Here is a 24,876-nt window from a genome sequence, read left to right as displayed (position 1 = left end):
GGTAAATGATCTCAGAAACTCAGACATACAAAGGAAAAAGAGCATTAAAAATAAAAATATGTAGGGGCACCTGGGTGGCTCACTTGGTTAAGCATCCAACTCTTGATTTTGGCTCAGGTCATGATGTCGGGGTTGGGGGATCCAGCCCTGCATTGGGCTCCTCGCTGAGCAGGGAGTTTCCTGGAGATTCTCTCTCTCTCTCCCTCTGCCCCTCCCCCAACATGTGTGCTTGTGCACATGCTCTTTCTCTCTAAAATAAATAAATCTTTTAAAAAATACATTAAAAAAATAAAAGATATGTGGATAACTAAATGAATATATACTGAGTATAGCAATAATAATAGTATCTTGATGAATACAGCATGACAGTATTCTGGTACTATTAATACTTGGTCATAGGAAGCTTGGCAGCTTTTACCTGGGTCTCTTGGACCTCTAGAAATTGGGACATTTCTTTTGGGAGCCCATTTAATATGATGTGAGGATCCTAAGCCACATGGAGAGCCCCCATACAGCCCTACAGTCAGTGGTCCCAGCTGAGTGCCCACCTGCCAGCCATCATCACTTTCCTGCCACTGTGGGTGAGCAGCACCTTTAAACCTTCAGATGAATCAGCCATAACTCACATCTGATTGCAACCATTTGAGAAACATCAAGTGAGATCTAACCAACTGAGTCCGGTCAGCCCAAAAGAACATGAAGGATAATAATAAAATGCTCTTTTAAGCTGTTAAACTTTGAAGTAATTTATTATGGACCACTAGATAGCCAGAACACTTAATATCATCTAATACCTGGTTGGTCTGTATCAATTTTCTTCCACCATTTCAAAAATTCTTTTTCATATTTGTTTTATTTAAATCAAAATCCAAGCAAGGTCTATACATTGCATTTTATTGATGTGTCTCTTAAATCTTTTTTAACCCACCTCCTCATGCCATTTTTTGTTGTTGAAGAAATTGGATCATTTGTCTATAGGATTTCCCACAACCTAGGCTGACCTAATATCGTTTTCTTGGTGTAATTTAATATACCTCTGTCTTGTGGATTTCCTATCAACTGTTAGCTAAATATAGAATTTTGATCAGATTTAGATTAAATTTTCTTTTTTGGCAAGCATATTTCAAGGTAGTTTTTGTATAACAAAGAATATGGCTAGTTTCTATCTCTAGGGAGACTTCAAATCTTTGACTATCCTTAGTAATAAAAGTGTCTTTGTTATGCACGAGTCCTTGTATCACACCTGAGTTAATGCCTAATAAGATGACTTAAGATGGGGCTGGTCACCAGAAAAACCAATAATGTGGGTTTGGACTTTAAGCCATCCCAAATGCCTCCAAGAAGAAGAAGGGGGCTAGAAATTGAGTTCAATCACATAGGTGGCCATTGATTTAATAAATCGTACCTTTGTAATGAAACTCCAATAAAAATTTTGGACACTGAAGCTGTATAGAGCTTCCTGGTTAGTAAGCACACCTATGTTCCAGGAGAGTGATATGCCCTGATTCCATGGAGAGAGGGCTCAGAAATTCTATGTTTGGGGGGCCTCCAAGACCTCACCCTAAGTGTTTCTTTAGAAGAAAACTAATTTGAATATAGTTCTAAGTTCTGAGCTCGAGGGGGAGGAATCATGGAAACCCCCCAGATTTGGAGTCAGTTGGTCAGAGTGCACATGGCCTAGAATCCCTAACTTGTGGTTGGTGTATGAAGTAAGGACTGTCTTGTTAGGGACTGTGCCCTTTAATCTGTAGATTCTAATGCTGACTTGAGGTGGTTAGCATCAGAATTCTATTACAGTATACCAGTAGTATTGTATATTTTTATTTGTTTTTCATCGGAAGACATGTCATTTCAGGTTGGTTGTCTTAGATTTTTAGGTCAAAGATTTTCATATGTAGGGATTTAATGGTCCTGGAAATAAAGTATTGTAACATTACTCTGGCTGCTCTTCTAAGCTGGAAGTTGGCAGACTTTATGTAAAGGGCCAGGTATTAAAAACCTTAGAGTTTCTGTGTGAAATGGTCTATGTCCCAACCACTCAAGTTCTGTCATTGTACTATGAAAGCAGCCATAGACATAAGGGATGGTCATAAAACTTATATTTACCAAAACTTGGTGCCAGGCAGAGGATTCTGGGAAGATGGTGGAGTAGGAGACAGGAGGAATCTGTAGATAGCAGTGGTATTGGGAGAATCTGTCTAATTTCTTTTGAAGGCTTACAACTTCCAGGGGAAGGCTTGGGGTAAACTGAAGTAAATTGTACTCATTTCAGTTCTTAGTTCAGAAACAATTACCTACTCCCACCCTCCTGCCCTGTGGCAGGCAGCTCTGCACACATTCACTGAACAGCTTGACACAGCTTGCAGGAGCCGCGGTGGGCAAAAAAGGAGCTTATCCTCAAAATACTGGGAATCCATGCCCTGCTTGTTACTTCTGATCTCAAAGGTATAGACAGAGAAGGTAGCTGTTGTTGCAACTCCACCCATTATTAAAAGTTCTCCACTTGAAGTAACTCAGAAAATTTAAAGGGCTAACAACATTTTCCCCCTCTTTTATTTTTCTCTTTTTACCCTTTTGGGAGCCAGACATTAATGAGTAGGACATTCAAAACAATTGCATATTTGGGGGAAATTAGAAAATTACTACAAATGTTCAGGGAAAGCCTCAGGCTCATAAAAGACCCGAGAGGTCCTTAAGTTTTGGGATAGATGGAGCCTACAATAATCAAAAAAGCAAAAACAATAGAAACAAAAAAAAAACGCGAATCCTAGGAAAAGGAGAATCTGATGTCTAGAGTTACTACATTATTAGAGTCACATGTCCAGTTTTCAGCGGAAAAAATAACAATGCATACAAAGAAATGTGGAAGTATGGCCCATTCATGGGGAGAAAAAAATCAACAGAGATAGAAACAATTAAAAAGAACCAAACAGGAATACTGAATTGAAAAAATTTATTTAGAGGGGTTCAAAAGCAGATTTTTTTCAAGCAGAAGAAACAGTGAGCAAACATGAAGATGTGTTATTTGGAATTATCTAGGAAGAGGAGCAAAAGGAAAAAAGAATAAAAAAGAGTGAAGAAAGCCTATAGGAATTACGGGACTACATCAAGTGAACCAATATATGTTTTATTTATGTATAGTGGTTGTCCTGGGGTGTGGGGGGGGGTGGGTGGCTAGAAAGCCTATTTAAAGAAGTAATGACTGAAAAGTTCCCAAATCTTGGGAGGGAAATAGACATCCAGATTCATAAAGTCCACAGGATCCCAAATAGGTTAAATTTAAAGAGATCTGCACTGAAACACATTATAATCAAATCATCAAACATCAAAGACAGAAAGTTTTGAAAGCAGCAAGAGAAAAGTGACTTGTCATGCCAGAGCTAAGATAGTCAGCTGATTTCTTAGCAGAAACCTTTCAGGTCAAGAGAAGGTGATGATGTGTTCAAAGTGCTGAAAGGAGAAAACTGACAAGAATACTATATCCGGCACAGCTGTCCTTCAGAAATGAAGGAGAAATAAACATTTTCTCAGACAAACAAAAGCTGAAGTTCATCACCACTAGACCTGTCTCAAAAAAAAAACTAAGGGAGTTATTTAAGCTAAGATGAAAAGATATCAGCAACATGAAAATGTATGAATGTATAAGCTTTCAACTCTAACATAAATAAAATGCAAAAGTATGAAAAATAATTATAGCTGTAATAATTTGTTAATGGATACATAATATAAATGATGTAAATTGTGACATCAATTACATAAAATGGGGAAGAAGTAAAAATGTAATTTTCATATGTGATTGAAGCTCAGTTGTTATTAGCTTAAAATAAAATGTTATAATTATAAGGTGTTGTATACACATCTCATGGTGGACACAAGTGAAAAACCTTGTAGCAGATACACCAAATAGAAAGATATCAAAGCATATACCACTACAAAAGAAAAATCATCAGATTACAAACGAGTGTCAAGAGAGGAAAAAGGAACAAAGGCACTACAGAACAATCAGAAAAATTGTTAACAAAATAGCAATAGTAAGTCCTCACTTATTAATAATTACTTTAAATGTAAATGGATTAAATTCTCCAATCAAAAGACACAGAGTCGCTGAAGGGATTTAAAAAAAAATATATCCAACTATAATCCGCCTGTAGGGGACTCCCTTTAGCTTTAAGGACACACATATGCCAAAAGACTTGGTAATAGATACTCCATGGAAACAGTAACTAGTAGCGCAGGAGTGGCTGTTATATCAGACAAAATGGACTTTAAGTCAGAAACTGTCACAAGAGACAAAAGAAGGTGATTATATAAAAGAAAGAGACGTTGCCATTTGCAAAAACATGGATTAACCTGGAGGACAAAACAAAGAAAAAAAGAACCAAACAAAACCCAGACTCTTAAATACAGAGAAAAAAACTGGTGGTGGCCAGATGTGAGGTGGGTGGGTGGGGATGGGTGAAATAAAGATTAAGATTACACTTTTCTTGATGAATCGGTGTACTTTGTCAAATGCTTTTTCTGCATCTCTTGAGATGATCATATGGTTTTTATATTTCTGCAAATATTGAACGACCCTTGCATCCCTGGAATAAATCCCACTTGATCATGATGAATGGGTTTTTTTTTTAATATATTGTTGGATTTGGTTTGCTTATATTTGGTTGAGGATTTATGTATCTATGTTCATCAGAGATACTGGCCTGTAGTTTTCCTTTTTGGTAGTGTCTTTATCTGGGTTTGGTATTGAGGTAATGCTGGCCTTGTAGAATGAATTTGGAAGCTTTCCTTCCTCCTATTTTTTTGGAATAATTTGAGAAGAATAGCTTTAACTCTTTGAATGTTTGGTAGAATTCACCTAGTGAATTCTCTGGTGAATTTTTCTAGTCCTGGACTTCTATTTGTTGGGAGTTTTTTGATTACTGATTCAATTTCATGGCTAGTAATCAGTCTGTTCAAATTTTCTCTTTCTTCCGGATTCAGTTTAGGGAGCTTATGTTTCTAGGAATAACAATTGAGCTTCAATCACATATGAAAATTACATTTTTACTTCTTCCCCATTTTATTCTAGGTTGACCAATTTGTTAGCGTATAATTTTTCATAATACTCTGTTATAATCCTTTATATTTCTGTGGTTTCAGTTGTTATTTCTCCTTCATTTCTGAGTTTATTTATTTGAGTCTTCTCACTCTCTCTCTCTCTTTTGATGAGTCTTGGTAAAGTTTTATCATTTATGTTGATCTTTTCAAAGAACCAACCCCTGGTTTCATTGATCTGTTATATTGTTTTTTAGTCTCTCTTTCATTTATTTCTCCTTTAATCTTTGTTATTTCTTTCCTTCTGCTAGATTTGGGCTTTTTCTCTTCTTCTTTTTCTAGCTTCTGTAAGTGTAAGGTTTTACTGCTTATTTGAGACTTTTCTTGCTTCTTGACTAGGCTTCTATGGCTATAATCTGCCCTTTTAAAACAGTTTTTGCTACACTCCAAAGATTTTGGACCATTGTTTTCAATTTCATTTATCTCCATGTATTTTTTTATTTCTCATTTGATTTCTTGGTTGACTCATTCATTGTTTAGTAGAGTGTTCTTTAGCCTCCATGTGTTTGTGTTCTTTGCACATTTTTTTCTTGAGATTGATTTCTAGTTTCATACTGTTGTCGTCGGAAAAGATGCATGATATGATTTCAGTCTTTTTGAATTTATTGAGACTTGTTTGTGGCCTAACATGATCTATCTGGGAGAATATTCCTTGTGCACTTAAAAAGAATGTGTATTCTGCTGTTTTGGGATGGAATGTTCTGAATATATCTGTTAGGTCCTCTGGCCCAATGTGTCATTTAAAGCCGTTGTTTCTTTGTTGATTTTCTTTCTGGATGATTAATTCATTGAGGTAAGTGGATATTAAAGTCCCCTACTTTTACTGTAATACTATCAATTTCTTTTTTTTTTTTTACGTCTGTTAATAGTTGCTTTATATATTTAGGTGCTTTCATGTTTGGTGCATAAATACTTACAATTGTTATATTCTCTTGTTTGATTGTTTTATCATTATGTAGTGTCCTTCTTTGTCTCTAGTTAGTCTTTGTTTTAAAGTCCATTTTTCATGATAAAAGTGTGCTACCCTATCTTTCTTTTAATTTCATTTTGCATGGTACATATTTTAACTTCTCTTTACTTTCAATCTGCTGTGTCTTTAGGTATGAAATGCGTTTCCTGTAGGCCACATATAGATGGGTCTTGCTTTATCGTCCATTCCATCACCCTCTGTCTTTTGATTGGAGCATTTAGTGCATTCATATTCCATTCATATTCAAAATAATTATTGATAGATATGTACTTATTGCCATTTTGTTAACTTGATTTATGGTTGTTTTTGTAGTTCTCTGTTCCTTTCTTCTCTTGCTCTTTTCCCTTGTTGTTTAATGGCTTTCTTTAGTGATATGCTTGGATTCCTTCCTTTTAATTTTTTGCATATCCATTACAGGTTTTTGATCTGTGGTTTCTGTTAGGTTAAGATACATGCTTTCTGCAGATGGCAGTCAATATTAAGTTGATGGTCACTTAAGTTTAAATTGATTCTAGAAGCACTAAATTTTTACTCCTCCATCTGTACATTCTATGTATATAATGCCATACTCTCCATCCTTTTATTTTGTGAATCTTTTGACTCATTTTTATGTATGTAGTTGATTTTACTGTTTTTGTGCTTTAATGTCTCTACTGTTTATATAAGTGATGAATCTACTACTTTTATTATATTTGCATTTACCTGTGAAATTTTTCTTTTCATAACTCTTACTCCTGATTATGGCCTTTTCTTTTCAGTCAAAGAATTACCTTTTCTGTTTCTTGTCAGACTGGTTTAGTGGTGATGAACTCCTTTAACTTTTTCTGGGGAAGCTCTTTCTCTCTCCTTCTGTTCAGAATGATAGCTTTGCTGGGTCGGGTATTTTCCGTTGAAGGTTTTTTTCCCTTCAGCACTTATAAAATATTATGCCATTCTCTTATGGCCTGTAAAGTTTCTGCTGAAAAATCAGCTGACAGCCTTATGGGGTTCCCCCCTGAATGTAACTGTTTTCTCTTTCTGCTCTTAAAATTCTCTCTTTAGGGGTGCCTGGGTAGCTCAGTCATTAAGCGTCTGCCTTCAGCTCAGTTCATGATCCCAGGGTCCTGGGATCAAGTCCCACCTTGGGCTCCCGGCTCTGCAGGAAGCCTGCTTCTCCCTCTCCCACTCCCCCTGCTTGTGTTCCTGCTCTCACTATCTCTGTGTCAAATAAATAAAAAAAATCTTTAAAAAAAGTAAATAAAATTCTCTCTTCATCACTGCTTTTTGCCATTTTAATTATGATGTGTCTTAGTGTGGACCTCCTTGGGTTGATTTTGTTGGGGATTCTCTGTGCCTCCTAGATCTGCATATCTGTTTTCTTCCCCAGAGTCAGAAATTTTTCAGCTATTATTTCTTCAGATAAATTTCTTGCCCCCTGTTTTCTTTCTTCTCCTCAGAGGAGACCTGTTTACCAGAACCAGGCACTTCAGGGTTATCTCCTTTGAAGGTTGCGTTGTTGAAGTGAAGTGGCTTCACTTCACAACAGTGAAGCCACTGTTGTGGCTGAGCTATGTTTGCTTTCAATCCAGTCAGCTGCAATTGCCCACTTTACCTGTTTGGGCCACAGTTTGGTCCCTGTGCTGTTAAGGAGCCAGTCTGGGGCCACCTTGCACTTGTAGTTGGGTGGTATCTATTGGTCAGACCAGATGCCTGCCCACAGCCCATTTCCCTGGTCTACAGTTACATGAAACTGCAGTGCTGTCTCATTGTACCCCTTGAGAGGGTTTTGTTGGTGGACAGGGCTGGCAGTCAGATCAGGTGTCTACTCCCAGTTCACCTGCTGGGCCTACAGTCAAACTGGTGTGTGTGGTTATCTTCCCCTTTTCCCAGAGCAGGGGTTACTTTGGAGTGGTACTGGTCCCTGCCAGGACTACTTGCTGGAAGTGACAGAGCAGGAGCCACTTTGAAGGGACTCTTAACAAGTAGGGCAGGTTGGTTGGGGCAGATATGCAGGAAAATGCTGGTGTGTGATGCACAGTCTTAGCAAGTAAGGTGTTTTTACTGGCTCCCACAGGTGTCCAGCTATGTGGGAGGGTGGGGGATGGAAAGTTCTTTTGTTCTTAGAGAAGTCTCCTAAAGATCGCTGCTCCTTCAGCACATGTTCTGATTTTAGTAAATAAATCACCTTCACATATACCCCAGATGCTTTTCAAACTTCTGCTTCTATGAAGTATCTCCATGGGATTGTCTCGTTTTCTCTTTAAAGGCAGGGACTCAGTTTCCTAAGGCCCTCTGGCTCTCCCAGAACTAATAAGCCCACTGGTTTTTAAAGTACCCAGAGTCAAGCTCCACTGATTGTAAAACTTGCAAACTTAAGCCCCACTGGTTTTCAAAGCCAAATGTTATGTGGTCTCATCTTCTTAGGGTAGGTCCCCATGTCTGAGATACCTGATGTGGAGTTTGCTCTTATCATTCCATGTGCTTGTTGTATCCTTCCTCTTGTGATTAGCCTCCCTGGCAGATTGATTCCCGACCACCTTTCTGCCCCTGCTACCCTTTTCAATGTGGCCTCTTTACAATTAACTGTGACAAGTCTGTTCTTCCAGTCTTCACATTGTTTTCTTGGTTAGTTACACTGATGTAGCTGTTATCTAGGTGTGTCTGTGGGAAAGAGGTGAGGTTAGGATCCTCCTACTCTGCCATCTTCCCAGAAGTCCTCAATAGTTTTTATAAGATACATATCATACAGAGTATCATCTCCAACCACAAGATGAAATTAGAAATCAGTCACAGAAGGAAAACTGAAAATTTCTCAAATTTGTGGAAATTACACAAGGGAAATTAGAAACTATATAGAGAGATGAATGAAAATGAAAACACAACATACCAAAAAACTGTGTGATACACCAAAAGCAGTGGTAAGGAGGAAATTTATAGCTGTAAATGCTTATGTTAAAAAAAAAGATCTCAAATCAGTAACCTAACTTTACAACTTAAGGAACTATAAAAATAAGAACAAGCTAAACCCAAAGCTAGCAAAAGGAAAGAAGTAATAAAGATTAGAACAGACATAAATGAACTAGAAAATAGGAAAAATAGAGAAAATAAATGAAACCAAAAATTGGTTCTTTGAAAATACCAACAACGTTGACAAAGTCTTACCTATGTGGATTAAGAATGAAAGAAGGCCAAATTACTAAATTCAGAGATGAAAGTGGGCACATCACTGGGGATCATACAGAAATAAAAAGGATTATAGGAGAGTACTATGAACAGTTGTACACCAACAAATTGGATAGCCTCAATTAAATGGACAAATTCTAAGAAACATAATACCTACCAAGATTAAATCATAAAGAAATAGAAAATCTGAAGATACCTATATAACTGGTAAGATTCAATCAGTAATTCAAAGTCTCCCAACAAAGAAAACCTGCACCTGATGGCTTCATTGGTGAATTCCACCAAACATTTGAAAAACTCCCAATACTTCCAAACTTTTCCAAAAAATTTAAGAGGAAGGGAACATTTCCTAATTGATTTTATGATGCCAGCATTACTCTGATACCAAAGCCAATGATACAACAAGAAAGTAAAAATACAGACAGTATCCCCTATGAACATAGATGCAAAGTCCTCAACAAAAGACTAGCAAACTGATTGTAGCAGCATATAGAAAGGATGATATACTGTGTCAAAGCATGGAAGCAATTCAGGGGTCCATTGACAGGTATATGGATAAACAAAATAAAGTTTATACACAGAACATTTATCAACCTTAAAAAGGTAGGAAAGCCTGGCATACAGTATAACATGAATGAATCTTAAGGACATACACTAAGTAAAATAAGTCAGTTACAAAAAGATAAATACTGTATGGTTCTACTTATATGAAGTACTTAGACTAGTCAAAATCATAGAGACAGAAAATAGAATGGTGCTTGCCAGGCCTGGAAGGAGGAGGGAATGGAGAGTTGTTTAATGGGTACAGAGTTTCAAGTTTGCAAGATGAAAGATGTTCTAGAGACATGTGGTAGTGATGGTTGCACAACACTGCAAATGTATTTAATGCCACTGAACTGTACGATTAAAAATAGTTAAGATGGTAAGTTTTACATTATGTGTATTTTACTATAGTAAAAAGTGAAAAACAACAAAAATTTGGTGGCAGGCTGGACTTGGCTTATGGACTGTAGATTATCAACCACTGTTCAAAATTTTCTTGGGAATGGCCTTACTATTTTCTTAAGATGAAGGGAAAGGGAGCTGTGATTTTGACATACACAGAATTATAAAAGTACTCATCTTTTTTTAAAAAGTGATTCTATTACAAAAGAAATATATGCTTGTAAAAAATATGGAAAATTTGGAAAAATAATAAATAACTATAAGTAGTTTATTTACTGGATATTGCCAAGTGCCAGGCCCTCTTTTAAATTCTCAAATACATGAGATAGTTATTAATTATATGATCATTGTTCGGGAGAGATATTAAAGAATAGAGAGCTTAAGTAACTTAACCCAGTAAGTGACTAGTAAGTGGTAAAGCTAGAATTCGAAACCAAGCTTTTGGACTCTAAAGCTTAAGTTCTGAACCAGTGTGCTCTAGAATGGGGACTTGGGAGTTATTCTTGTATCCCAATACCTAAATGTAATACAAGTTAATACTTTGATTTATTTCTTTTCCATGATTTTCTCTGCAGATATAGCTTTGATTCTCATTCTGCATAGTCAGTTTTACAATATAACAATTAATTTTATGCCCAGAGCAGCTGTTTCTCCTCATGTCAAGTTAATTGCCTGTTTTTGGAGGGAGGTATGTGGGACACTAGAAGGCCCTCATCAGAGGCTAACATCTGTACAACTCTTCACAGTTGACAGAAAGCCTCCTCACTTATTTCCCAAAGTTACTTGGCTAGTGTGAGCAGAGCTGGTGTTTGAACACAGGTTCTTTGGTTTTGGTTTTGTTTTTTACTTCAAATTCTGAGTCTTCTCAGAGCTATCTGCTCTCCATCTCATGCCCATTTTTGACTCTGTTTCTCTTCACATTACCATTTCGTACCCTCTTATAAAAATAAATGGTACAAAAAAAAAATTAAATAGCTGGCTCAAAAATAGCCTTAAAAACTAGGAACAAAGAACACTGAAAGATATTAAAGTAGTATTAAAATATACAGACAGCTCTCATACCTTATACAAAAATTAGCTCATAAATGATTGTAGACTTAAATCTACAACTATACAAAAAATACATAAAACTGTAAAACTTTTAGAAAAAAACATTGGAGAAAAGCTTCAGGATATAGGCCTAGGCAGAGTTCTTGACACCGAAGACTTGATACCAGAAGTACAGTCCATAAAGGAGAAATTTGTAAATTAAAAGCTTGTTCTGCCAAAGACCATGTGAAGAAGATAAAAAGCCAGAATATAGACTAAGAGACAATATTTGCAAACCATATATCTGACAAAGGACCTAGTTTTTAGAATTTATCAAGAACTCTCAAGACTCAGTAATAAAATCCAGTAAGGAATCAGCAAAGGACATGACCAGACATTTCATTGAAAAGGATGTACAGATGGCAAAAAGGACATTTGAAAACTGCTCAACCATATTATCCGCCCAGAAAATACAAATTAAAACCCACAGACTCACAAATTTTTTCATTATAAGATTATTAATGTTGTAACCCTTATCTGTGTGCTTTTTCTCTTCCCTTTTTGGGGGTAGGGACTTTTACCCTGTCTGTTTTTGCCCATTGTTTGTCAACATTTCTGCATCATTTTGTATTAGGTATTTACAGTTTATAGTTGGGCTTTGGTTTTCTAACAATCTTTTTAAAATAGATGAGTTTATCTCATTTAATCATACTCTATATATATTTATTCCATCTAATTTTTATCTTTTCTTTTTTGTTTTCTCTTGATTTAGGAGCTTAATTTTCAGATGTACATTTAAAATATGTTTAAACCTTTATTTCTCAAATTACTTCAAAAACAAGATGGTGTCTATTGTGATCTTTCTATTTCAATACTTAAGGTTTTTTGTTGGCATGTGCTGAGATTTTTATTCTTGTTTATTATGATTAAATGATTTTTCTATTTTGTGGCTTACACTTTAAAAACAACATTTACTTTCTGCTTTTCAGATCGTATTTCCACAGTTTCTGTGCCGTGACCATCTGCCTATCTTTCACAAGACCGCTTCCTCATTTGCAATTCTTCATGAGTAATCTTGTTGGCCAGATTGTCTTCATGAAGAATTTTTTCCCCTTAAGAAAGTGTACATGGGTGATAAACTTTCTGAGTTCCCTTTCTGTCAACTTCACATGAGAACCAGAGTTTTGCATGTTCTAGAATTCTTAGGTTACGTTCTTTATTGAAGTATGAGTGACACACAATAAACTGTACGTGTTTAAAGTGTACAGTTTGAAGAGTTTAAATATTTATACACTTGTGAAACCATCACTGCAATCAAGATAACATATCCATCACGCCTAAAAGTTTACTTGTGACCCTTGGTAATCCCTCCACCTTCACTCTCCATTTCTAGGCAATTGTAATCACTGATCTACTGTCACTATCAGTTGAAATTGTAAACCATTTTATATAAATGCATTCACACAGAATGTACTTTGGTGGAGGGGGGGGATGTCTGTCTCAGCATAATTATTTTGAGATTCATCTATATCATCAGTTTATTCTTTTTTCTGCTCAAATGTTATTTTCTGCTCTTCTAAAAATAATATTGTAAAATGATAAAGAAATGTTAAAAGAAAAAAGAAAGGTTCCCAGGCTTTATTGTTTTTTATTGAGTAGTATTCTATTGTGTAGATACACCACAATTCATTTATCCATTCACCTTTAACAGAAAATTGGGTTGTCCCAGTATTGACCTGCTATAAACATAAAGCTGCTATAACCATTCATGTGCACGTGTTTTTCTTGTGTTTCTCTTGGGCAAGTATCTAGGAGTGGAGTGGCATCATCATATGATAGGGGTATGTTTAACTTTGTAAAGAATTGCCAAGCTTTTTCTAGAGTGGTGGTTCTATTTTACGTTCCCACCAACAATGTATGGAGGTTCTAGTTGTTCCACATTCTCTCCAACTCTTGGTGTATTTTCAGTTTTGGACATTATAATAGGAGTGTATATATCATTATAGTTTAAATTTGCTTTTCCTTAATAACACACTGAGCATCTTTTTGTGTGCTTAGCTGACATTTTTATAATTGCTTTTTTTAAAAAATGGTGTGGTTTTTAAATTCATAGGTCACAAGTTATATGTTCAGTATACAAGTCTTTCATCAAATATGTTATTTGCAAATAGTTTTATCTCAGTATACGGTTTGCCTTTTCATTTTCATAACAATGTCTTTTGGTGAGCATGTTTTAAAATTTTTTATGAAGTCCAGTCTGTCGGTTTTTTCTTTTACAGTTAGTGGCTTTTGTCCTGTTCATGAAATCTCTGTTTCCAAGATTACGAAGATAATCTCCTATCTAAGTTTTCTTGTTGAAGCTGTATAATTTTAGTTTTTATGCTAAAACTATGATATGTATAGAAGTAATTTGAGTACATGGTGTGACATAAGGATAAAGGCTCATTTTTCCCTTACATAAATTTGTCCTGTAGTTCTAGCACCATTTGCTGAAAAGATACAGGGTTCTCCACTGAACTGCATTGATGCCTTTATTGAAAATCAGATGACCGTACAAGTCCATTTTTGGACTTTCTCTAGTTCTCTTGATCTATTTGTCTATCTTTATGCCAGTACCACACTGTCTTTACTACTATAGCTTTTTTAAAAATTGTAGTAAAATACATGTAACATAAAAATTACAGTTTTAGCCATTTTAATTGTATATAGTTCAATGACACTGAATACATTCGTATTTGTTTTTGCATCACTACCATCCAGCTCCAGAACTTTTTCATTATCCCAAACTGAAACTGCTCTTTACTCGTTAAACAGCAACTCCTCATTCCCTTCACCTTAACCCTTGACAACCACCATTCTTCGTCTTATTCTAAGTACTTCATATAAATAGGATCATGTAGTATTTGTTCTTTTGTGACCAGTTTATTTCACTTAGTATAGACTTCGTTTTCGAGGTTCATCCATGTTATAGCATATGTCAGAATTTTCTTCCTTTTTTTAAGGCCAAATAATGCTCTTTTGTACATATAAACCATTTTGTTTGTCCATTTATCCATTGGTAGACACTTGTATTACTTCCACACTTTATTGTGGACCATGCTGCTATGAACATGGATGTCCACGTATTTGAGTCCCTGCTTCCTGCTTTCAATTCTTTTGGGTATATGCCCAGAAGTGGAATTGCTGGATCATGTGGTAATTCTTTGTTTAATTCTTTGAGGAACCACCATACCATTTTCCACCACAGCACCACATTTTACATTCCCATTCACAGTGCACAAGGATAGCAGTTTCTCCACAACCTTATCAGAACTTGTTATTTTCTGGTTTTTTGATAGTAGCTATCCTGATGGGAGTGAGGTGGTATGTCATTGTAGTTTTGCTTTGCATTTCCCTAATAATTAGTGATGTTGAGCATCTTTTTCATGGGCCCATTGGCCATTTGAATATTCTTTGGAGAAATGCCTATCAAGGCGTCCACCCCCCCCCCTTTTTTTAAAGATTTATTTATTTATTTTAGAGAGAGAGCAAGCATGCGAGCAGGGGAAGGGCAGAAAGAGAGGGAGAGAGAGAATCTCTGGCAGACGCCAGGCTGAGCGGAGCACAACGCAGGTCTTGATATCAGGACACTGAGATCATGACCTGAGCCAAAACCAAGAGGCATTTAACTGACTAAGCTGCCCAGGCTGCCCCCCACCCATTTTTTAATCAGGTTTGTTTATTTGCTGTTTATCAATAGCAAGGTTGAATTATAGTGGTTCTTTATATATTTGTATATTAACCCTTTATCAGATATATAATTTGCAAACGTTTTCTCCCATAATAAAAGATTTGGGGAGCTCCTGGGGAGCTCAGTTGGTTAAGCATCTGCCTTCAGCTCAGGTCATGATCTCAGGGTCCTGGGATTGAGCCCTGTGTCCGGCTCCCTGCTCAGCCAGGAGCCTGCTTCTCCCTCTCCCTTTGCCCCTCCCACCTGTTTGTGCGTTCTCTCTCTCTTGCTCTCTCAAATAAATTCTTTAAAAAGTTTCTTCATAATGAAAAGTTAAACGTATTTTTAAGCACAGAAAATAAGAAGAGTTGAGAATGAATACCCATTTACCTACCACTGAGATAGATTAACATTTTGTCATATTTGCTTTATACACACCCATACTTCATACACATGCAAGCCATATTGCTAAAACATTTTAAAGAAAATTACAGACATCCTCACACTTCACCTTCACCCAAGCTTTCACTTTCAAACAATAAGGACATTTTTCCCACATCTGCCATATTTCTTCCATATACAGTCTCCAAAATACCATTGCAAAATAATATATATTAATGGGAAAAATAATGCCACAACTCTACAGCTTTTTCTAATTACCACATAGAAGCTAACCTTTTGGGATAAGTTCACTGATGGTATTCCTTAGAGTTTTGGCATTTTTTCACATATTGTTAAGAACTTATCTTCCTCAGTTGTAACCAATTTCTTGCTTTCTGTCTTGTTCTCCTCTCATCCATCCTCTCTACACTGCTACCAGAATAGTGTCTTTAAAATTAAATCAGACCATGTCTGTCTCTGTCTCTCTTACTCCTTCAGACCCCTTGTATTGCATTTAGAGTAGAGCACATTCCAAACTTACCATGGCTTCTTACCAGGACACAGCATAGTCTAGCCCCGCCCAGCACTCCAACCTCATTTTCTACTTTTCTTCCCCCATCCCTCTGAGCTCCATCCAAATAGACCTGTTTCTTGAATATCCAGGCTCTTTCCTGAAGTCGGACCTGTGTGCATGTTGTTTTTTCCACCACCACATAGCCCTGTTTCCACACACAGCTTTTTTACACTTGATCACATTCCACGTCGATGTGATCTCTTCACACAGGCCTTCCCTCATGACATATTGAAGCACATCACCTATTTATTCTCTTTCACAGCACCTTTCCAACATTTTCATAGTTCTTTCATATTTATTTAGGTGGTTTTTTTTAAGATTTTATTTATTTGAGAGAAAGAGAGAGCACAGGGGGAGAGGGAGAGGGAGAAGCAGGCTCCCCGCTGAGCAGGGAGCCCAATGCGGGGCTCGATGCGGGGCTCGATCCCAGGACCCTGGGATCATGACCTGAGCTGAAGGCAGATGCTTAACCGACTGAGCCACCCAGGTGCCCCTGTATTTCTTTAGTTTTAAAAGGCTGTCTCCCTCTTGCTCTGCCCCCATAACCTTGAGTTCCCTGGTGACAGGCACCGTTATACACCAGCACCTGCCACACAGTTGGTAAGCAGTGAGCAGTGAGAGGCACAAGTAGCCTCACAAAGTGATTGTAAAGAGGACTCTTCTCACAGGATGTATTGGTTTGACAACCTTTTAAAAATCAATCACATTCCTTTGTATTCTTTTCATGTGTGTTTAAAATTTAATCCCAAATTATTCTCTCATTTGAATTACATAATGTGACAAAACATTTCCTATGATTTAAGGATTGGGTTTAACCTGAAAATCTAAGTGAGTATAAGATCGAAGTTGAAACTGCAGTATATTTTGGATGTTCTGTATGTCTCTAGTAGAAAGGTTTGTTTTCAGTATTTTCATTGTTTTCTTCCTTTCACAGACTGAGACAACACTTGGACTCAGTTCGTATCAACAGAAAAGGTAAGGAAGGAATATGTATATTTTTTATAGCATATAAAATTTTATGTATTTAATAAGATACTAACATAATTTCAGTTCCTTTTGGGGGATTCCAGCAATGCTGTCCTTCCCTTGAACCAACTTTTTTGGTGAAGAGGGAAAAGCAAGTTATAAATCACATTATATCATGTATTTCAAGTATGGAAAACCAGGTTGGATCTGAATTTGCATGTGATGTATTGTGTAGCCTTTCTCCCCATCATGTCCGGGGAGGATCAGCTTTGTAACTCCCCAGTAACTTCTCGTGGTTATTGCTGCCTTTTATGGACTAACTGTTCCTGCCCTCAGTTACTACAAGGTGTCTGCCTGCAGGCCCCTGGGGGAGGAATTCAGAGCAGTGAAACCCAGTCTTGTGACTGAAAGAGACCCCTTTTGAACACAGCTTCTCTGTGATAACAAACAAGGGAGTTGTTTTACCCTCAGGTATTATGAAAATATGTACAAGCATGTGAATTTGAAGATGTCTTCCTCACATCCAAATTCTTTGGTCTTTTGGTAGCTTCTCACATATAAAGGTAGACAATATAAAAGAAAGTTACTATCCTGATAACCTTTCCTACCCAGTGAGGGTCTGCAGCTGGTATTTAAAGGAGAATGAGAGCTATGAATTAGATATCTTTGAATGTCCTCAGGCTATTGAAACGCAGATTGCATCAAGCAAAGAACTTTATTTTGAGAGAGAAGTAGCGCATATTCAGATGAAGACAATTAAAACTTAATGTCTTAAAAAAGAACTTAAAACTTAATTCATAAATACAATAATGAAATTCCTTCAGTATTCACTGGTTTTGCTCTTTTCACTCTTTTGGATCTGCAGTAACATGGCCCTACTTCCCCATTTTTCTGTCTGCCTAATTTTATATGCTCTGTTGAGACCTGCTTTACCCATGAACCCTCCCCAAAAGACACACCCTCTGCCAACAGTAAGATGTAGACTTCTCTGCTCTTGTATTATAAAGCATAATGCCACTCTTCCATCCCTCTACCCCTTCCCAAATATTTTTTGCACTGGGGTGGATTATTTCCAGAACACTACACGTCTAGCCTGATGCCACCTTGGCTAGACCATCTGAGAACGCTAGAACTCTGACTGCTCTAGAGCTAAGCTAGTGGGAAGAAAAGCACACCTGTTACCTTATGCTTCTTCCTTGTTGCTTTATTCCAGCAGTTAGGAAATCAGCTATGAAATTATATTGGCTACATTTATGAAGATGATGTTATTCATCCATGATCAAGATTTGGCTTTAAGTTATTTTCCTAGTATAATGAAGAATTTATATCAATACATAATTATATTCTGATCTCATGTCCCACTTATCTGTGATCCACATCTGCCTAACAAACTACCCCAGCTTACTGGCATAAAGCAATCATATTATTATGCCGTCAGACTCTGTAAGCCTGGAGTTTAGACAGAGCACAGCAGAGACAGCTTGTCTCTGCTCCCTGATGATCGGGACCTCAGCTGGGGAGACTCCAGAGCTGGGGGCGTGTTCACTCGCATGCTGATGCGCTTGTTACCCGGAACTTCAGCTGGGCTGTCACCTAGAATGCCTACATGTGGGCCCTTCTGTGTGGTCTTTTCACAAAGGCTTGTTTGGGCTGCCTCACAGTGTGATAGCTGGATTTCAAGAGTGAACATCCCAAAGAGAACCAGTAGAAGCTGTATCACTTTTTTTGACCTTCCCTCTGAAGTTATGTAGCGTTACCTCTGTCAGCTGCTGCTGTTCAACCAGTCACTTAGGTTGGTCTTGATTCAAGGCATGGGGGAGTGGGGAAGATGTGGGGATGGGGAATAGGGTGAGGGGAATGACCCCTACCTACCTATGGCAAAGTGTGGCAGATATGTTTTAAAGCCATCACACAGGGGGCGCCTGGGAGGCTCAGTTGGTTGGGCGACTGCCTTCGGCTCAGGTCATGATCCTGGAGTCCCGGGATCGAGTCCCGCATCGGGCTCCCTGCTCGGCAGGGAGTCTGCTTCTCCCTCTGACCCTCCCCCCTCTCATGCCCTCTCTCTATCTCATTGTCTCTCAAATGAATAAATAAAATCTTTAAAAAAATAAAAATAAAAAAATAAATAAAGCCATCACACTTTGCTTTTTTTTTTGCTTTTTTTTTTAATTTGACCAAGATCATGAATTCAGTAAACTACTGGGTTCAAATTGGTATCCATACCCTATGGCTATGAGACTGGATTACGTACTAAACATATGTTTTAGCTCAGGCTGCTGTCACAAAATACCACATACACTGAGTGCCTTAAACAACATTTATTTTTCACAGTTTTGGAGGCCGGGAAGTCCAAGATCAAGGTGCCGGCAGATTGGTTCCCCAATGAAGGCTCTGTCCTTGGCTTACAGATGGCTACTGTCTCCCTTTTATCCTCAGATGGCAAAGAGGGAGAATGGAAGCAAGCTCTTTGGTGTCATTTCTTTTAAAGGCACTAACACTATCATGAAGGCCTCATTCTTATGACCTTCTCTAAACCAAATTACCTCTCAAAGCCTATCACATTGGGGGTTAGGGCATCAACATGTGATTTTGGGGGGATACAGTTCATTCCATAACAATATACAGGTCTAAATTTAGATTTTGAGCCTCATATCAACTAAAAAAACCCAAAGGACTATATTTGTGAATCACCCTTAATAGGTCTTTTTAAAACATGTGTGACATGGAAAAAGCAGATACAGCCTCCATACTTACCAAGCACATGATCAGAACCTAGCTTGCACACATTTAGCTGGGTTTTTTTAATATGTGCACAAAGTAAACACTGCCGGAGCTCTCATTTGAGTTAAGAATAACTTTAATGAAAATGCATATGTAAAATAAAATGTAAATGAAAATATAAGTGTGCAGTTGTGTAACAACAGAAGTTGTAAATCAAATGTGTAGTTGTAGAACAACAGAAATTATAATTTTTTTTAGTTTAAAAACAAGCTGTTCTATAAAAACGTCAGCATTTGAGTTTAAACGGGCTTCAAAATTTGACTAAGATCAAAGTTACATGATTACAGAGGATTCTAAGTACAGAAGACCCTGATAGGTGGTCTTATTGAGCCCCGTGTTTGACACACAAGGAAGCTGAGACCCTTGGAACCAAGGAATATGCTCATGGTTAAAGTGGCAAAGTTTCAGCTAGAATTCATCATCTTCTGATTACCAGTCCTGTGTTGTGTTCACTCTGACTATTTGCATAGCAAGTATGCAGTTCTTCTGTATTCCCTGGATTTTCTTTTTTAGCCAGCATTCCATGAAGTTTCTGAAAGTATCTGCTCAGTGCTGGGACTGGGTGCATAGCCCCTGCCTTCAGGCGTCTTGAAGGGCAATGAAGACATCCCTTCTAATGAGGTTGTAAAAGTGAGGTGTTAAAGTGATAAAACACAACCTACTTTGTGGAAGAAAGCAGCACACTTGAAAAGGATGTTATAAAGGGTTGTAAGGATCAAGGTACGTAAGACACAGGCATGCGCTTCACTCGCATCATCAAAACGACCCAAAAGGCCCAAGTCATAGCTGAGGTGAAGGCTGGCTTCTGACTCCAGAGCCTGGTCTCCACCTCTGGAGATTGCTGCCTCTACCAGTCTCTCTCCTTGGGGCGTGGCCAGTGTCCACTGAGCATTAGATTGCTGGGAGGGACGCTTTGTCTTTTGAACTTCTCTAGTCGTTTCTGCATCAATTTCTCACTGTTTGTGCTCCCAAGTTGTATAATCACATGCTGCCTGCCTCCTGGCTTTATTAGTAAGCCAGTAGATTCAGCCCCATCCTTTCTTAAAATTCCTGAACATGATCTCTTGGGTCAAAACTCTCACTCTGTAAGTGAAACTTAACCTGCCCCGGGAAATTTGTATCATGAAAAGTTCAGCTAATAGAATGATTCTGTAGCTAGTGGATTATATGGTAGTATAATGGTAGATACTAGCCTCTGGCTACCATTTCTTTCTCTCCTGCCTTTTCCTCCCTCTTCCCCCTCACCACCTACCCTTATCATCTGCATTAGTTTTGGGACAGGCTTGGCTCCAAGGGCTTTCAGGACACTCTGCAGGGGAGTGAACTGCTGCTTTCCTGACCTCAGAATTGTGGGAAGTAAAACCAGGGAAAACACAATTTTCCAGGATACTCTTTTTTTCTATTCCTCTCCTCTGTTCTGGCTCACCCCTTCTTATTTGTTTTAATATGGTTAGCAATTACATGATAACATTTTGTTTAAAAATCATGTGTTGGCTCTATGGTAGAATGGTGGGGGATGTGCATATAGTGTTCCATCAGCGTTTTTATATTATTATATTATAATAAATAACCAGTACCGATTTAATATTTTGTGAGATGAGGTCATCTTTTATGGTTGACTTTTCCTAAGATTGTGGAGCCCTGTGCGGAAGATTAGGAATCAAAAGTCCTGAGTTGAGTTCTCTGTTTACCGTCTGTGGGGCCTTGAAAGCAACTACTTAACTGCTCTGAGTATGACTTTCATTTGCAAACTGGGGAAGATTATTTCTCTGCCTGATATATATGATATAAGGTTATGCATTTATATAAGGTTGTGGTGAGGATCAAATGAAAAGATTTATTTGGGCAGCTCTAGTTTGCAAACTTTAAAATGTTACATGAATATAAGTTGTGGGTGTTTGATAATTTATTTGCTTAGTCATTCAGCAAACATTTGTTGGGATCCTCATGTGGGCCGGGCTTTGTTGTAAGAACTGGTGACTTAGTAATTGTATTTGTTATCTCTGGTCATGTAATAAACTACCCCCAAACCTAGCAGCTTCAAACAGCAAGCATGTATCATCTTCCTGTTTCTGGGAGTGAGGAATTTGGGAGCACCTCAGTGAAGTAGTTGTGGCCCAGGATCCCTCCTGAGATGGCAGTTCAGGTATAAACCCACATCTGAAGGCCTGGGCCTGCTAGATCCTCTTCAGGATGGCTCACTCATATAACTCTTGGCAAAAAGCCTTAGTTTTGCTGGCTGTTGGCAAGAGGCCCTAGTCCTTCACCGTGTCGAACCGTCCATAGGGCTGCTCCGAGTGTTGCCCCATCACGACAGCTGGTGACCCCAGAGCAGGTGATGCAAGAGAAACTAAGGAGGAAGCCACAGTGTCTTTTGTAATGGAGTCTTAGAGTCACACACCATCACTTCTGCCATATTCCATTCATAAAAAGTCACCCCCAAGGCTATGGGAATTAAGCTCCATCTCTTGAAGAGAGGAGTATCAGAGAATCTGTGCACATATTTTAAAACTGCTACTGTGCTGGATGGACAAGATAGTCTAAGACTCCTGCCCTGGTGTGGAACATCTGTTCGAATGGGGAAAACAGACAGTAAGCCACTAAATAAATATACTCAGCTAGAGAGTAGTCTGAAATAGACAGGACTCCATTGCTTCTTTAGACTGGATGTTAAGGAAGGTTTCTCTGAAATGGTTTTTAAGCTTAGCTGGTAAAAGTCTTAGGGAAGAGCATTTCAGACAGAGGAACAGCTAGTGCAGAGCTCTTGGGTTGGGAACAAAATGCTACTGTTATTGTTATAAGAGCTGAAAAAGTGTATACAGCTAGGTGAGAAGGATATATGTGTGTATCTGTGTGTGTATACGCTTAATGTTCATAAGAAGAACCAGATACTTCTAATTTTAAGTTTCCTGGTATCTCTGGGAAATAGGCCAAAAATATTGGGCTGGGAATTACTTTTCAAATTAAGATGGTATTGGGATTCTTTAATTGACTGTATAATTTGCTTATTATTAAGTACAACTATTTTGGTTGCCTTTAGTAGCCATAAGCATCTAGAAGATTGTAGTTAGATCCAAAACTTGGTAATATCTTAATGGAAGATAAAATCTGCTAATATTTACAGTTTCAATAATTACCTGTTTTAAATTTTGTGAAAAAGCTAAAGGAAATGTCCTTAAGCTGTTTTTTAAGATTTCGTTTTAGTTTGTACTTTGATTTCTTTTCTAGCTCTGGAGATTGTAACTGCACATGAAGTGACAAATATGCAAAAAAAAAAAAAAAAAAAGTACTTTGCAAAGATCTTGAAGACTGTATCAAGTTAATGATAGGAAGTCAACTTACCAGAAGTGAGCATAAGTAAAGATAGGATTAACTTTGCATTAAACCACAGAAGCAGATGTTGGTAAGCTCCTTTGAGTAGGCCAGTTTGTTTCACTTATTTTTTTAAAGCATCACATTATTCTCACCTTAAATACAAGTGTGACAGAATTGAGATTTCTGAAATGATGATGTGAGGAGCTTGGGGACTTCTCCCCATAAGAAGCATTTGTTAGGATGATTAAAATTAGCAAAGACAGAGTATTTGGAGATTGTTCAAAGGACTTAAAATGAATTGAGAAATATTTATTCAACAAAATGTATACATGGTAAGAACAGTGTGGAAGGTCATAGCATTTAAAGCTAGAGACTATACCCATCACCCCCATAGTTCTGCCTTGCATAATAAAAACTATTTTGGTGGGCTTGGCAGACAAGTGGATGTTCCCATCTCCCCCAGCTCACTGGGATTGGACAGCTATTCCAGTTGGATGTGGCAGACAGAGAAGAGAACATTGACAGATCTCATTTTCCATAGGCTCCATGCTGTATAGGCTTATTTTGAGTGGCTGATGGCCATCAGGTGATGTTTGTCTCCCCTCCTGCCACCCTTTCCAAGTATGGGCATCAGAATGGGCAGCTGGTGAAAAGAACAGTCCCCTTTTCCTACACAGCTCTGTGTCTTAGAGAGCTTTTTCAGTGTGCTCAGTGGCTGAGTGACAGGCCTCATATGCCCCAGCTTCCTAGGGAAAGCCTACTCTGGGTAGATTTGGCAGTCAGTGAACCTAGGGATAAGTCTAACTAAAGATGTGCAAGACCTGTACACTGAAATCTCCAAACATTACCAAGAGTAAGTAAAGAAAACCCAAATAAGTGGAGAGAGAATACTGTCTTCATGGATAAGAAGAATCAAGGTTCTCTCCAAATTGATCTATATATTTCAGTGCAATCCAAATTGATCTATATATTTAAATGCAATCCAAATCAAAATCCCCACAGTCTTTTTTTTGGTAGAAATTGCCTACAATCTAGCTAATTCTGAAATTCATATGGAAATGAAAGTAACTTAAAATAGTAATAATGTAATAGAAATAATCTTTTTATTAAAGATTATTGAACATGTAGAGAACCAATAAATGGACCCATAACCAAGAAAAAAAATAGAAATGTCTAGAAATGACAGATGATGGAAGTAGCACACAGGGAATTTAGTAAATCCATTATACATATTCAGTGATTTACAGGAAAACATGAATATAATGAAGGAAAAATGGACATTATAAAAAAACAAAATGGAAGCTCTGGAGCTGAAAAATACAGTTTCTGAAGTGAAAATTTCACTGAGTAGGATTAATAACAACATAGACATTACAAAAGAAAAAGTGAATTTGAAGACATAGTGATGGAAGTAACCCAAACTGAAGCACAGGAAGAAAAAAAATGGAAAAAGAATAAACAAACCCTTGGTGACCTATGGTACAATGGCAAGCAATTTAACACAGGTGTAATTAAGTTCCAGGAATGGGGGGCGGGGGAGGGTTGTTGAAGAACTTCAGTAAACCCAGTGCACAAATAACACGAAGAAAACCACACCAACTCACATAATATTCCAGTTGCTGAAAACCAGTGACAAATTGAAAAGCAGCCAGGAAGAAATAAATTACATGTAGGGATACAAAAGCTAAAAATGACTGCTGGCTCTTCATCAAAGACAGTGCAAACCCAAAATCAGCAAAATGGCATCTTTAAAATATCAAAAGAATAAACTGTCAACCCAGGTTATTATATCCAGCAGAAATATCCTCCACAAATACACTTCCAGACAAAAGCTAAGAACGTGTGTCACTATAAGAAATGCTAAGGCAGGGGGCACCTGGGTGGCTCAGTCGTTAAGCGTCTGCCTTTGGCTCAGGTCATGATCCCAGGGTCCTGGGATCGAGCCCCGCA

At 37.8% G+C, this 24,876-nt stretch overlaps 1 protein-coding gene across 3 annotated transcripts in view; it reads left to right on the top strand.

The window, feature by feature from the left end:
• The window catches only part of TMEM131 (transmembrane protein 131), a 244,452-nt gene that overhangs the window by 79,977 nt on the left and 139,599 nt on the right, over positions 1 to 24,876 (top strand). For all 3 annotated transcript variants that reach the window (XM_021701291.1, XM_021701290.2, XM_021701289.1), the window contains exon 3: positions 16,799 to 16,839. In XM_021701291.1, coding sequence (XP_021556966.1) covers positions 16,799 to 16,839 — 41 coding nt within the window. The remainder of the gene's footprint in view (positions 1 to 16,798; positions 16,840 to 24,876) is intronic.

This window comes from Neomonachus schauinslandi, chromosome 10 (assembly GCF_002201575.2).
Source record: "Neomonachus schauinslandi chromosome 10, ASM220157v2, whole genome shotgun sequence".
Lineage (NCBI taxonomy): Eukaryota > Metazoa > Chordata > Mammalia > Carnivora > Phocidae > Neomonachus > Neomonachus schauinslandi.
This window is presented reverse-complemented; position numbering and strand designations above follow the sequence as displayed.